Source organism: Astatotilapia calliptera, chromosome 13, assembly GCF_900246225.1.
Source record: "Astatotilapia calliptera chromosome 13, fAstCal1.2, whole genome shotgun sequence".
In the NCBI taxonomy this organism is placed as follows: domain Eukaryota; kingdom Metazoa; phylum Chordata; class Actinopteri; order Cichliformes; family Cichlidae; genus Astatotilapia; species Astatotilapia calliptera.
Window position 1 is genome coordinate 13,606,855 of NC_039314.1, and position 15,834 is coordinate 13,622,688.

A 15,834-nucleotide genomic window follows, 5' to 3' on the forward strand; every position below is an offset into this window, starting at 1 on the left:
TTATGTGTGAGAGGTGCTGATGTGCGTGTTCAGTACAGCTGATGGCTTGTGGAAAAAAACTGGAACAGTGTGTTAGTGTGTGTTAGTCCTGGTTTGGCTGGACCTGTAGCATCTCCCTGAGGGCAGTGGTCAAACAGGTGGATGTAGGATGGGTGGAGTCTCTGCAGTAGTTAAATGCATATCTTGAAGACCTTAGTGCCATATTATCCTAATAAAGCACTTTGCTCTCAGGCTGCAGGCCTACATGTGGTTCCTGGAGTTTCTAAAAGTAGAACAGGAGGCACAGCTTTCAGCTATGGAAGCTCATTTCCACCACTGAAGAAAAATTTCCATCCGTAGTCAAGATTTCAGGTTATCGCAGTAGTTCGACTTACTCCGTTCTCTGAGAAAATAACTTGATATTTGAAGTAAGTTAGTTGAAATTTGGAATTATGGATGGGGTTCAAAGTATTACGTTTTGGTTCAGTGGTGGAAACAAACTTTCATATTTAGCTATCAGGCCCCTCTCCAGTGGAATCAGCTCCCAGTTCAGATTTAGGAGGCAGACACCCTCTGTACCCTTTAAATGTGGCTAAAACCTTTGTTTTTGATAAAGCTTACAGTTTGGGCTGGATCAGGTTAGGGTGCCATAGGCTTAGTATGCTGTAGCCCTTGCTATGATGCGCTGTCACAGCACTTCGTGACAGTGCAGACTCATTAAATTGTTTGGGTTCTCTCCCCAATACAGTAAGATCTTTAACTTATGGTATAAAGTGACCTAAAAATGTAACTGAATAGAAAACTTTGCAGCACACATTAAAAATATGACAAAATCCATGCAACAGGCTTGTGGCAGTGTGACACCTAATATTAAACATGGCTCTTTTTCATTGGGGTAGTGCAGAAAGCTATGACAGGGAGAGAATTTCACCTTTTTAGAAAACACAATGATTACCACAGCAGGAAATGCTGGTTAAATCTCAAGTTTAACCAATGACATTAATAAGCACATTTAGCTGAACAGTTCTGGGGTTCTTTCATTTAGATCGTAGCTCAAAGAGTTGGCAGTTCGTCTTGTAACCGGCTCGAACCGTCTCGGTCATTGTGTCCTTGGGCAAGACACTTCACGTACCGCCTACTGGTGATGGCCAGAGGGGCCGATGGCGCGATATGGCAGCCTCGCCCCAGGGCAGCTGTGGCTACAACCGTAGCTTGCCTCCACCAGTGTGTGAATGTGAGAGTGAATGAATAGTGGAATTGTACAGCGCTTTGAGGGCCCCAAAAAGCGCTATATTAATACAATCCATTATTATTTATACCAGCCCACTGGGACGCTTAGCAGAAATGAGCCACTGCTATTGTACTCAACTCTTTTCTTCTTCAGAATTACAAAACTTGAATTGATGAATTCACTCGGACCCTGAAACCAAAGCACCAAGTCTGAACCATCACATATTCCATGAAATTAACAATTACATCACAGAAAAATTATAAATTCAAATTTAATTAAAAACAGTGAGAGAAAAAAAAAGAAAACTATTTTTCTTTTTTATTGAGGTCTGTAATACATTACAATGTAATACATCCTCCTCCCAATAATTAGGGAGCGCCATTCTACTTATTCCACCCTTTTAAAAACATTTCCCTCTCCATTCAATTCAAGTTCAATTGTACATTTAAATAAACTTTAAAAATTATTGTTGTATTTATTCCATTATTCAATTTTTTTGCCTCCTTTTGCTTTTTTCATTATAAATCTTCACTTCAATAGAAGGTGTTAGCTTGCAGAAACAACATTACAAAAAGAACAAAAAACAAATCCCTAATGCAACAGCTAAACTGTAAACAGTGTTGCAGGTGAGGAGCCATCGTCAGCTCTGAGGTAAATATCTGCTGCGTCCTGCTGCAGGCCTCTCGTTACCTCTTCTGATTCTGCTGGGCCTGCCTCAGTAAAGTGTCGAAGTCTAGTGCATGATACTTGCCTTTTGCAGGCGTTGGCTCGTACTCTCTACTCGAATCTGAAATGATTATAGAGACGGAATTGCATTAAAAATAAGAAGAGGAAAAAAAAAAAATCAAAGAGTTATGCAGAAACTGTTTTTGCATCTGGAAATTTAAAAGCATACCTAAGTCAGCATAGTTGCTCTGGCAGAACTGTCTCCTTCCACCGAAACAGAGATCAAACGGCAACTCGTCAGGCTTGCGCAGTTTACTTCCATTCTCAATCGCTGTGAAAGCATCCCTGGTGTTGTAATAAGTCACAAAGCCGTAGTTGTCCCTGTGGCAGATGACCAAAAGTTTAATTCCTCCTCATTTTTAGTTTGAGCAGAGAGGGCAGCAACAGGACTCGCACATAGCTTCAAGGTGTAACTTGCTTTTAAAAGAGCCACCTGGTGGTGATGCCAGGAAGCTCCAGTTATGAACAAGCCTGAATTTGCTTTAGCACTGTAGCTTGGCCTAAGAGGTCATAGACAAGACCAAGAAGGTTCAAAGACAGTGCAACTTTCTCATTTACAAAACCTTCCCAAAAGCTCTATGCTAAGAAAAAGTGGTGATGTAAGATGTTTGCATGTATAATACGAGGAGCTTACTTACCCATGGTCTCTAAAGTGCAGGGTACATTCTTCGATCTCGCCAAAATAGGAGAAGCGCTCTTTTAGTTCTTTTTGGGTCATCGTTCCCCGGATTTTACCAACGTAAACAACGCGGCGCTCCTCCTGGAAGAGAGTCCATCAGTTTTACATCATAACTACTGGAATCATTTCACTTAATTATACCTAGAATAATTAACTTACAATGGCTTTCTCCTTGCGTCTCTTCACCTCTTCCGCATTTGGCTTTGGAGCATGACCATAGCTGGGCCGATATGAGGGACTGAAGAAGAAAAGATGAAGCCTTTACTCGTCATTTCAAGGTTTCTCAAAGTATATGTAGGGCACAAATGAAACAGCTACCAAGAGAAGTCACAGTACTGTACCTGTACAATTGTCTGCCTTTACTCCACTGATCCCGTCTTTGAGGGGACCGAGATCGTGACCTGGAGCGACTCCAAGAGCCAGAACGAGAAGAAGAATAGGAATACCTTCTCCTTCTGGGAGGAGAGCGGGACACAGAAGGCTGATAGGAGGAACGGGACGAGGAGCTGGAACTGCTCTGGTGACGATACCTAAAAATCAAAAAGAAGGAAAAGGGAAATCATTACACATCAGTGAAGAGGTTTAATGCATCTGAATCAAACACATGTTTTGGGACAAACCTTTTCTTTGTTGGAGAGTGTGATCTAGACCGAGATCTAGAAGAATCGGAGTCTGACTCTGAACAGCTGGACATTGGACTGGGAGAATGATGTGATCTTTTTCTAGACCGACCTCTGGGCCTCTCTTCAGAACAACATCTGGGGCTGGGTGTGCGAGAAGCAGCATGGCGACGGTATGACCTTCCCAACGGACCTCTCCTCGGGCTCCTTTCCTTCAATTCAGTCTCTGGCCGAGTAGGAGAAGCATCTGGAGTCTCCATAACAGAGCTTTCGTCCAACCTATTTGCCTTGGGCTCCAGGGGCTTCACTGGACAAACTTGTGTTTTGGTTAAAACCGCCTGATTTATGGTAGATTGGAGAGATGATGCCAGGGCAGCTGGGGTTGTTTGTGTAGTGGTTGGAGTATGTTGCCTGATGGGTTTAATGGTGATAAAGGACTGCTGTTTAATATTCCAACGCTTGCCTGGCTCTGCAGTGGGAGTGCCTTTGTTGGGAAGGCAATAGTCATGATCCATGCACGCCAAATCGGGGGCTACAGTGGCAGCAGCGAGCGTGGGTTTGCTACGTGGCCTGACTGAGGGCAGAGGCCGAGCTTCTATCTGGATAACTTTGGAGGGGCTCGACTTGGAGGCTTCGGAGGCTTTGCTCTTCCCAAGCAGTGCCACAGCTGCCAGGGGTTTCCACATTTGATGAGGAGGAGTGGCTGGAGGTGTCAGAGCTGAAGCAGAGGGAAATATCATGAGTACTTCAGACTTCTGTATACACTGACATAAATGAAGCATTTGAGCAGACAAAACATCTCTAAATTAATCAAGTCAAAATGCTCATTTACCTGCAGTGCTTGAGATGTCACTAGCTTTTACACGTTCCACAACAGACTTCTCTGGAACCAGTTCGACACTGCTGAGCAAGCACAGGCGTATGTTAGTATATCAGCGGTAAACAGCGTAGGTCAAACCTCGGTGGTCTTCAGCCCAACCCGAGATGGCCCTTAGTGCTGCCAGGCACTGGCAGGATTTGCGGTAGGTCTTGGCATGAGGTGGGCTTGGACCACCTCCTCACATACACAATCTGTCACACAAATCAAACGGTTTTCACTCTCACAGACAGTTACTCACTCACACAGAGCAGCGTCAGGGCTGTAGGGTAACTCACCTCGAGTTTCCTACAGCTGCTGCTCTACCAGAGACCTCCGACACACATTGCTCCTCTTTGGCTGAAGGGGGAAGGAATAGAAAAGTTAGTGCATCGGTGCACAAAGTGAGGTTAAAAACTCTCAGTGGAAATGTTTTTAGTACAGGGCTTATTTTCCATAGGACTGAAAATAGTCAGCAGCTACATAAAGCGCATTTAAAAAAAACAAAACAAAACAAAAACAAACCCAAACACTTGACATAAGTCAGGCCTTGTACATCCGCCCAAACAAAGACAGAAGGGCTCGAGTTAAATGGATTTGCAGACGGGGCAGAATTCCAGTAGCTGAGCAGACAAGTGCACAGAGCAGCTTCTCTGGCCCCTGCAGCATCCATCTCTCTTAAAGGGGAATGTTACAGTTAAAAACAGAGATGCCCCACTATCTTTGAATTTAAACAAACGGCTTGATTAGAAACACAAGCTTGGAATTCACCCATTTACCATAGTAACAGACCAACTACAAGGCGGTTCTTGTATGTGATTTGCAAACTAAAGGAAAGTTCATGCATGAACCCCTGTTAAGCACACATCTCCTGAAGTCAATCACAACTCCTACCCACTAATCCACTACTGCTAACCAAAGATGGGGCTGCAAGCTTGCATACTACATTGCACCATTACAAAACCAGGAAAACTGATCCTCTGACCACATTTAGCTTGGTACTTCACTATGTGACACACAGAGCTACTGGCCTAAACACCCATCTAATTATAATTCAAGGAAGTAAAATAAATCCGAGTGTGCAAAACGTTCAAACGAAACCTCTGAGATGGAGTGGATACAGAGAAAACTGAAGCATTATTAATTACCTTGGGTTTCCTCAAACTGCTCCAGTAAACTGGTCAGATCAGCAGCTTCAATACCTGTAAATAAAGGTCATTATGTGATTATAACAGAATGATGCTCATTTAAAGGCAAACTGCAGAGCTTTTTATTTTCTCTCATAGATATACTGCCAGCAATAGTGGATGCTCAAACAGTTTAATAACGTCAACATGTGTAAGTAAACCCAAATGATCAGGCTTCAGACACTTTGTTCTACTCGTGGCTCTGAATGAATTCACTGATAGTGGACATCATTAATATGGCCATCTCCACCTGGGGTGTGAGCACAGAAGCTCCACCCACCTGCTGTTCAAAGCTGTTGTTTACAAGAAGCAGCCAATCAGAAGAAAGCTGGCTTAAAGGGAGAGTGACCTTGACGATTCAGGAGTTAAAACTGCTCATTTTAAAAATCAGAGTGTGAAAGATTAAATAATGCTTAAAGTAGGCTTCAGTTCAGAGCTGTAGTTAAGCAGAGGCCAAAAACATGGCACTTTAAATGGGCAAAAAAGCCCCCCTTAAACTATTACATGTACTATAATGCAGTACACAAAAGCTCTTTTCACAGTAACACTCAAACTGAGCAGAACTACAGCGGTACAGAGAATAGACTGGACACAGGACAAAGGCTCAGCTGAAAACGTGACAGCCAGGAAACAGATTATTGTACGTAACAGTCCTGAAGAGCACAAATGGGTCGATTTTTAAAGTGACACTGTGCATTTTCCTGCTTTCTAACAGTAGACAATTTATAATTTCTAATATTGGATTCTTGCACATCAGCCTGCCACTGGAGCAGATTAAGCACAGTGAGTTCAAGTCAGCAAAGCTGTGGCACTGACAACAGTTTATAGCATATCAGTGAATTACTCTTGTCAAAGAAAGATAATACTTAAAAACAAAAAAGGAAAGAAGAGAAGGTATGAGAATGTTTCTACTCCTAAAAACAAACTAAAGCTTTTAAAACACAAGTTTAACTTTAAGCTCACCTATTTCACTTGTGAATGCTTCAATCAGCTCCTGTGTGGAACTCTTTGCTCTTTGGGCTTCCACTGGTGTTGTGGGTGTTTCTTTAGTTTCAGCAACAACTGGTTTTGTTTTTAGACTCTGGGAGTTCGAGAGACTAGCAGCTGGAGTGGAACACAGCTGGGTACCATCAGCTGTGGATTTGGAGGACTTGCTATCAGACGCAATGGTGATATTTAAGGAAGTGAGAGCAGTGACCTCAGGCACTTTCTGGGAAACCACAGTGGTCTTCTGGGGGACACTGGGAAGAGATCCAGTAGCAGCAGTGGGTTTTATTTCATCTGTAGTGGTTTTAAGAGTGGTCTTGGTGAGCTCTTCACACTTAGATACAGGCTGAGAGATGGGGACTCCATCTACTCCATCCATCCCTCCTGAAAGAGCAGGAGAACATTTCCCATCTACTGAAGATGCGAGCTGAGTGTTAGGAGCCCCAAAGTTTTTAGGCACATTAGGTGCTGCAAGCTGAGTAGTGATGTTTTGGGGCATGGCTGAATCTTTAACTACATTAGGGACCAGAACAGGATTTTTCTGAGGCAGACTGGGCGGTTCGGGTGTTTGTTGGGGTTTAGGAATTGAAGTAGCAGGTGAAACCTTGCTGGAAGGGGCAACCATGTAGGCAGGTGGAGCCAGCAGTGCCTCGGGGGTCGGTGGTGCACATGGTCCTCTTGGTTGCCACGCAGGTTTGACCTCCTCCACCTCCTTTTTTGCCGGCTGGGTGATGGGACGTCGAGGATCCTTGGGGCTTGGGTCAGGCAGGCAGGGAATAGGGGGAAGCTCTTTGGGAAGCTCTGGGAGGCTAGGCCACTTGGTGCTATTGTTGCGTTGCTTTTCCACTGGAGCAGGCCTTTTCTGTTGTCTAAGCCGTCTATACTCCTCTAAACTAAGTGCTTTGGGTTTGGGCTCTGGGACTGCCGGAGCCACGGGAGGGACAGCCTCACTAGCACTCAGCATCACCTCGCGAGTCACAGAGATGGGAGCAGCTGTCGGGATCTCTGAAGACACCGGAGAGAGGGAAACAGGGGGAGCTGCTAATACATTCACGAGCTCAGTGGGGGCTTGGACTGGCTGTTGTGAAGCTTCACTGGGATCCTGAGAACTCATTGTTGTGGGTGTATACCTGTCTTCACTCTTCCCAGGTTTAGCACTTAACAGCACTGTGTCCTGTCTAGAGGACAGAGATTTAACTTTAGTTTGTTGCACAGTCACTTCACTGATTACTGCTGTAGTGGAGGTCTGAGGTTGAGTTTCAGTTTGGCATAGCTCTTTTTCTTTAGGTTTTACCAGCGATGGAACTTGGGTTGAGGCAGCAGGAACTTTTGGGAGTTTTTGTTTCTTTTCTTCTTTGACAGATTTTCTTTTGGGCTCTTTGGGCAGTTCCTGTGCTGCATTTCTTATGGTGCCACTCCGAAGGACTCTTCCTTCCACAAGATAAGGATGAGACTGTTGCTTGCATTTCTTTTTCTTTTTCCTCCTGGATGGACTTTTCTCTTTAATTTCTTCCATTTGGCTCTTAACGGTCTTCTCATCTTTTACATCTAAACACACTCCTGTTATTTCTGGGGATGTGATTTTCATGGGTGCCTCGTTGACCGTTACATCGTCTTCGTCATCAACAACTATATGCTCTGAACTGTCTTCTGCTTCATCTGAAACTTTCTGCTCTTTTTCTGAAAGCTGCTCTTTAACTGGTAGATTTATGTCTGTCATGGCCAGGATGGGTTCTCCATTTTCCCCCCGGTCCACAACCTCAAGCACTATGCCTCCTTCCGGCATAATCTGTTCCCCTGCCTCATTCTCCACACATACCGACAAGCAGTAGGGTTGGATATGCCTGACCAGGTCGCCCAGGCTAATCGAGACACCGTCTTCATTTGTCTGTTCCAAGGTAAGAGGATGTAGGAAGGACAGAGCCTCCCAGTCTAACAGGTCAGCGTCAGGACATGAGTCAAGCCCAACTGGGCTCAGCGTGAGGGAGCTGTCTTCCTCTTCCTCCCCATCACTCCTCTGCATAGAGTTTTTCTGTATCCTAGGGAGGCTCTGAGTATAAATGGGAACATAACTATCTGGTTAAAATCTGCCTACAGTACAAGATTATTTACATTACTATAAATAGGAAGACGCTACCTTTCCAGTTGATAAAGGCCTAGATGGTGCGTCTTTCTCTGTAGGGGAACGTGATAAACCCAGTAATTTCCTGAGCTAGAGAGTGAACAAGAAAAAAAATACTGATGTTAACTTTAACAAACTAGCAAACAGGTATGTTCAGAATAACAGAGATTAGCAGAGCGTTCCACTCTGTCCTGTGCTCAAAGATCAGATTGGGGAATGTTGAGAGCAGAGATAATTTCAGACACATGTACAACTGCTGGGCACTAACCGGAGACTGTTCCCTGCCCCTTTGACCTGACAGCAGGTCTGAGTCAGGCAGTATGTCAAACGGAGACAGGTTCTCATCTTCTACATTGTCAAGAATCTCCGTCAAGGCTGTTAGCAGCGTGGCTTCGTTGTCATCATCTAGGACTTTGGACTATATAAAGGATCAAAACAAACAATTAGGTCAGAGTCTGGGACATTAGGTAGTGTAATATACAGAGCTTACAATACTGTATAACTCCTTGAAGTTGATGAAAACGTAATACTACACAATGTGAAGTTAGTCTTGCCTCTATTGTCGGTGTGTCCTCAAAGAAGGACAGGTTTAAGCAGCTTTGAAGGGCCTCCAGAGTTTCTCCGGAGCTCAGCTCATCAGTCTAAAGAGGGGGAGAGCAAACAAATGTCAAATCTGAAATAAGCAGTCAAATCAATAACTAACTGTTGCTTTAAAAAGAAAGAAAGAAAGAAACCCATAAATGCACAAGTGAAAAAAAGAACTTCCACATTCCTCCAAACCTTTCAAGGCGAGGCACCATTGCAGTGTCACTAATGGACCACTGGGCTGCCTCACCATCACGAGTGGACTTGTGTCATTTCAAAAAACCACATAAAGAACAGTGTGCACAAAAGGTAAACAGAGAAACAGGTCAAGAAATCTCATTCATTCATTTTCATGGCCGTGGCTCAAGTGAGGCATTTATAAACAAGAGCCTGAAAAGGAAACCTCAGCGGGCAAAGGAGGGCACATGTTTTTAATTCCAACTTGCAGGAGGAGGAAAAACAAAATAGCAGAGGCTATTCTGTACATAAACACAACTGGATCTGCTTTACAATTAATATAAATGTATGTATCCATCCATCCATGGATGGATGGATGAATTAAAAAAAAGAAAAAGAAAAGAAAAGAAAAAATCCTGAATCATTACTTAAATTATGCACATACTAGTAGCATGTTCTGTGAATACCAAGACCAGTTTGACCAGTGTAAAACGTATTAGCATGCGCTTTGATATAATGTTGGCTGACTTGGCGTAAAACTAATCTTCGGGTAATCTTCCAGAACCATAAACATGGCAATAACTTCTACAAACGGGCCCTCCTATCACTGGAAACATAACCGACAAAATTAACTTAATGTCGCCATGCAGTGGTCTAACAGAGCCCCACGTGTTTCTATCTACACATGCACACAGCGTGCAGACATGTTTGATCTTCGCCTCACCCCGTCCAACGACAGGCCACCCAAACCCACGTGTTGCACTACAACAAACCAGAAGCAGGGCCTTCAGCTCTTCTTCCACTGCTGGCTTAAATTCATGCGACTAAAAAGCAAAAATCTTCACTTTAATGCACAAATTAACACGTCAACGTGTTAACAAAACCACAGTTCGCGGACTCCGAGGGAACGGCTTGTGAGCTTTAATTTGACTGTCTCTCGTGCGCATGTGTGGGGGAATCCAACATGTGATCCCCCACTGAACCACATGTGTACACAGAGTTAAGTTTGAATGAAAACTTGCATATAACAGCAGTGCCAGTGTGAGTATGAGTACGTACAATGTTAGATATAAAACAGCATCATCATCATCCCTGAGCTGTTGACACTTTACTGCAGAATGATAGGGCAAAGCATGTAAACTACACAGCTAAATTAATAAAGCATCAGATCAACTGTCGAGCAAATAACTCTGTTTACAAAACACTTATTTCAGTGGTTATTATATACACACTATATTGTATTAAGTTGAAGGACTGTAAAATAATCGGGCAGGGTTAATGCGATTTTTATTGCCACGTGTGTATCTGTGGATGAAGAGCAAGACTATCGGGTAAAAAGTGCAGCAAATGAGATTAAAAGCGTAATATTGATATCATCTACACAACTGGAGGCAATATCAGGCCAACTACTGATAACACTGCACAACTGTCACGATGATATTTAACCGCTTGTTGGCTTTATGTCAGAGAAAACCTGCCTCGTTCACTTAGCCAGCCGGCCAGCCAAGCTACACTGACTCACCAGCTAGCGTTACCAAACGTCCATGAATACAAGAAAATTTAACCAGCGAGCATTATTTATCAAAACATGAGACCACGGAGTCATAAAGCTGCAACAATCACTAAATAAGATGCGCCTTTTCAGTGAGTTATAGTTGTTATGCTACAGTTGCATCCACGTGTCACTTTCTCGTGCACAGTACATCCCGTACAGATGAGCACTCTGCCCCCCAAAAGTCACCCAAACACTACTAACAGTGGACCCAGATGCTAGGAAATAAAGAATAAAACATTTTCGTTACCTCGTCTAGTGTATCCAAAGGGAAAAAGTCCATATTGCACGCTGTTAAAGTCTCCTCGCCTGTTCCCCACCGCGCCGCCATCTTGGAGGTCTACTCCCTGCCCAGACTCGTTTCAGAATGAAAAGTAATGAATCAGAGGTGCACGCAGACCGGCTGGAGACACGTGGTGCAGCATTCCCGGCAAAATGACGCAGAGGGGGTCAGGGGTTGAGCGGCCACGTTTCTTTGTAGTTCCTGTAGTTCCAAACTAGCTCGCTACCCACGTTTTCAGCCTCATGAATGAATAGTCAATAGTCAGTTGCTGATGTAGTCCAAAGTGCTACAATGTCTCTATTTGCTACAAGAGAGATTTGGTACTTATGCGTCAAAGACAACGACGAAATAACAATGCCAAACTGTTTTTCTTTTTTCAGGCAGGTTTTAATCGGCCTTGTTTTTGCCAGTGAAGAATATCAGGTTATTATCAGGTTATTATCTCAAAATTTCAGCTTACTTACTGTGTATTTTTACATTTTTTGAAATATTTAATTGAAATTTTGAGATACTAACCTAAAATGCTGACTTACTGATGCACCGTTGATTCTCTATGTGCAGTTTTTAATTACAGCCTAAACAATATGAGTTTTGAGACCGATACCAATGCCAATATCTAGTATAATTTAAATATCATATATTGGCCTATATTTTTTTCTTTCTGACAGAAGAAACATAAACAGATTTCCCTAAACATTTGTTATGTATGGTTATTTACAAGCCTGTACTAAGATGTGGTGGTAATGTATTTGTGAATTACTTTGGATGACCTGGTTGTTGTTTGTGCCCTCTGGTGGACACACTGTGAAACAACATTGATAATATAGTTGAAGGGCAATTTTCCTGTCTCTCCTTTACTTTTAAAATTTTGATTTATAGGCCAAAGACGGTAGTATATTGGCAGAAAACTATTATTGGCCAATATATCAGTCGTGCTCTAGAATTTATGTTCCAATGGCCATAAGAATGAAGTTAATACAGATTATCCTTCAAAATAACTGCCCAAAATGACTAACCCAATCTGGGTTGGTCATATTGAGTAGCGGAAAACATTGCAGTTCAACCTGGCCTTTTGTTGAAATAATAGCTTATTATTCTTTCATTGCCTGTTTTTAATGATCTTTTTTGCTATGTTTTTTTTTAAAATCAGGTTTTTAACATGGTTTACATTGCTATTAACCATGTTTTCATATTCTATTTTATTTTATTGTGACTATTCCTAGTTCTGACTTTGCTTGTCTGTCGTGTTTACACAGTATGGAGCATTAGAAAAATGAGAAACACCTGATTGAGAAATGACCCGAGGAGGAAGACAGAGGCATTGACCTAACCTGCAAATTCCTAAGATCTCGATTCAACTGAGCAACGACGGGATGCACCAGGGCAAGCTTGATTAAGCGAGGCCCCATCCTTCACCCCACGTGTCCCAAACTATTTGTGTGATGTCTTTTAGCGTGCTGTTGGTAAGAATGCTTTCTCAAAGTAACCACATTAGTTTTGGACTGAACAGGTCAGCCACAATAAGGACGCCTCTCAAAATGGAAGACTTAAACATTTTACCAATGAGAGTTTGAAGATGTAGCAGTTTTATTTATCACAGAAGAGAATGCATCTGAAATACAGACAAACAGAGTAGCAAACCACAATGGAAGACCACAGAGTGTGCACATGTGTGCTTGTGGTTGGGCTCACCTTTAATCCATTTCTACCTTTGAGACACAGGGAATTGCCTATGGCTTTTCCTTGCCAATACAATAGGAATCCTAATGAGAAACACATCACCCCCACTTTTGTATTTGACCCAGTTTAATCTCTCCCTCTGTTTTGCCTATCTTCTTGTGCCTTTCATTTATTACTTCGCATGACAAAAGATTTCCACCATCGTCTTTTACTCACGTCACCAAAGCTCTGAGGGGAAGCACTATGTCTCTGCAGTGTGGTGTTTGGTTAGTCTGAGCGAGGTTGTCGCAGTGGTAATCTTTTGCGCAAACTTGATTTTGTACGTGGATTATTCTAAAGAGTGCGTTACAAAAACCATAACTCAAAATCAGAAAACAGAGTCTGACAAGAGCCCGTGACTTTACTGTAAAATCTTCATCAGTTGTGTGATTTGAGTGATTGTCCCCATCACTTGACCCAATATGTTACGTGCTATGTCGATAAAACATAGATGTAAATTACCTGCCGCTTTATTAGGTTATTTAGTCAATGACGTGTCAGCAGTGCAATGCATTTAGCCACGTAGACATGACTAAGATGACCTGCTGAAGTTCAAATCGAGCATCAGAATGGGAAGTAAGGTGATTTAAGCAGAAACAAGGTGCTGCTTAAAGATCAGGAGACTGACGCAAGAGTTTTCAGGAGCTTACCAAAGCTGGACAATAGAAGACTGGAAAATGTTGTCTGGTCTGATGAGTCTCAGTTTCTACTGCAGCATTTGGATGGTAGGGTCAGAATTTGGCATAAACAGCATGAAAGCATGGATCCATCCTGGTCACCTTACTACCACTTGACCATCCTTAAAAAGCTGCGGAGTACCTTAGCATTGACGCTGACCATGTTCAACTGTTTATATGTACCCAATTATCTTATGGCTACCCCCAGGAGGATAATGTGCCAAATTAAAGCTCAAATTACTTTCTTTAACATCCAACTGTGTGATGCTATCAGCAGCACCTTGTAAATCTATGCTGTGAAAAATGAGTAAAGGTGATCCAACCTGGCAAGATGTACCTAACAAAGTGGTAGATGAGTCTATTTAGGGAAAGATTGTTGTTCTTTTGCAGTGGCTGTGGTTAGCATATTTGATATTTGTGTCCATGTAAAAAAAAATGTTCACATTAAAACAGCAACATAAGTGCCCTCAAGTCCTGGAAAGCTCTCCCTACTTCCTTGTTTCCACGGTCACTGAAAGTAATTATAGGCTAAAACTGTGGGCGCCAGATGGGAAAGAAGCAAGAAACTGCATTTTAGCCACTGCCAACTGAACTGTTTGAAAAAACCCATATATATTAAGATCTTTTTATATTTGCTTGGAAACTCAACTGGAAATAATGTTCATTTTAGAAATGTTTGAGAGTCATTTAGGTTACCGTGTTGACTTCATGCCATGGGTTCTGTTTTTCAGTGTTAAACCAAACTTGAATTCACATATACTGAATCATGATTTGTTTCCCCTTGTAAGAGACCACTCAGCTAAAGGACATACAGACAGAGATACAACCTCAAAAACCCAAAACAAGAAAAATTATTTTACCGTGCTAACAAACTCAACCTATATACTAGCAGATTAAACCATTTTAAATGCAAAGGGGGAAAATACAGACCAAATGACTAAAATTAATTAAAATAAATCCTGTCAGCCCCAGACTGTGACAGCAGATGGTTCAGTCCATAATGATTTGCCTTTACATTACAACTAGCTCCACCCTCAATCTTGTTCTGCTAAAACTAGGAGGGACTGGAGCAGGAGGCTGGACACTCACACAGGTAATTAAAAAAAGTGCCTTCTATAAATCAAATGTGTGCGCACATCAGTTAGAATACATTGTAGTGTGTTAAATTGTAATGAAACCAGTTACCCTAACTAACTTAGCTCTGTAATGGCAGTGGCTGCAAATGAACTCAATATATGAATGATGCTGGAGTGTGAAACCTTAAACCTGTATGTCCGATGTCATGCAACTGTAAAGATTGGACAAATATTACTAAAGTTGTATTTTATTTGTGTTTCAGATGGCATGTTAATGAAACACTGATCCCTCTAAAACAAAAAAAAAAAAAAAGCTGACAACCACCAGTGCTCCCCCTCTGTCTTTGCTACATTCACAAGATTTTCAGAAAACTTGACCTCTTACCCTGACCAGGTATCAGTTTGAAACTCCTACACCGTCTCCTTTTTTGAGTTTCGCATCCGCAAACCTTGGTGTCAATATTGTCTGCTGGCCTGCCCGGCAGGGTGACGACGATACTCCATCAGCCTTTTACAGCTGAGGGGAAAACCTGGATATCAATTTGAAATTGGGTTTTGATGTTCCTGAGAAAACACACCGAACAAATATGTTTGTGCATGATGTGGAGGGAATTTTCAGCCTTGGTTAAGGTATGCAGTCTCTGATAGTTCTAGTAGTAGTTTGAAGTAGGCCTACTGCTTTTTTTTAGTGTTTGAAAAGGTTGCAGTTCATCCTCTTGCTTTTCTTGTCCACATATGTCTGGGTGATGGATATTAAAATTTAGACTGTTTTTTTTTCTACATAAAATTATATGCTAAATAGATGTAGGTATAGACAGAAAAAACAATGTCTGGAAAGAAGTGTTGCATATTTGTTCCTACAGTAATGTCTCTGCTTGCCACATGTTTGTCTTTCAACTTGAACGCCAGGGAATCTGTTTATTTTGCTGATTGTCATCAGCTTCACTTGTTGGCATCACTGCAAAGCACTGGCCTCATTGCACTTGCAGTGTTTCATATTATCCATGTCTTGACACAAAAGACAACAATTTCATTACTTGATGCTGACAGTTGTCCCCGCCCCCCTGCATTTAGAGTATAATAAACCTTCTCTGGCCCCAGTTTTCCAAGTTTCCTGAGACACAACAGACCCAAACAGTCTGCTTCTCATTATCTGTCATGTCCAAATGAGTCAGTGCTGCCCACGTTTCCTCTGTGTTTTCCTTCAGCGTATCAGCGGCTGTATACTGTACATCTGTGGGAGCTGTAGGACTTATGAGCTTGTCTGTGTGTTGGAGAGACAGGGAAAGAAAGGAACACCACTGTGCCCCAGCACACTCCCTAACTGCTACCTACCGCTGCTCTGCCGTTGCCATGGATACAGTGCCCTCTCTCTCCC

The 15,834-nt window shown here is 42.5% G+C and overlaps 1 protein-coding gene and 1 non-coding gene across 3 annotated transcripts; both read right to left on the bottom strand.

Annotated features, from left to right (window-relative positions):
* Positions 1-1,506: 1,506 nt before the first annotated feature.
* Positions 1,507-11,112, bottom strand: pprc1 (PPARG related coactivator 1). Of its 2 annotated transcripts, none has more exons than XM_026189545.1 (14): positions 10,952-11,112; positions 8,942-9,028; positions 8,656-8,805; positions 8,403-8,477; positions 6,242-8,315; positions 5,240-5,293; positions 4,391-4,451; positions 4,068-4,135; positions 3,236-3,953; positions 2,957-3,145; positions 2,775-2,853; positions 2,575-2,696; positions 2,106-2,257; positions 1,507-1,997 (listed from the first exon to the last, which is right to left on the bottom strand). In XM_026189545.1, the coding sequence occupies exons 1-14, from the start codon at positions 11,030-11,032 to the stop codon at positions 1,897-1,899; spliced, it is 4,011 nt and encodes a 1,336-aa protein (XP_026045330.1). In that variant the 5' UTR covers positions 11,033-11,112; the 3' UTR covers positions 1,507-1,896. The 2 variants fall into 2 exon arrangements, with proteins under 2 accessions (XP_026045330.1, XP_026045329.1); XM_026189544.1 differs by having other exon boundaries at positions 4,068-4,138.
* On the bottom strand, positions 2,342-2,481 carry LOC113035580 (small nucleolar RNA SNORA50). The gene has a single exon (XR_003274365.1). It is a non-coding gene; the product is annotated as a small nucleolar RNA SNORA50 (small nucleolar RNA).
* Positions 11,113-15,834: the final 4,722 nt, after the last annotated feature.

Excerpts from the sequence above, each read along its gene's own strand:
- pprc1 (XM_026189544.1), bottom strand. The coding sequence starts at position 11,032 with ATGGCGGCGCGGTGGGGAACAGGCGAGGAGACTTTAACAGCGTGCAAT. Across the intron at positions 4,452-5,239 it reads GCAGTTTGAGGAAACCCAAG|CCAAAGAGGAGCAATGTGTG; the intron begins GTAATTAATAAT and ends TTCCCCCTTCAG. Across the intron at positions 4,139-4,390 it reads GCAGCTGTAGGAAACTCGAG|CAGTGTCGAACTGGTTCCAG; the intron begins GTGAGTTACCCT and ends GTGCTTGCTCAG.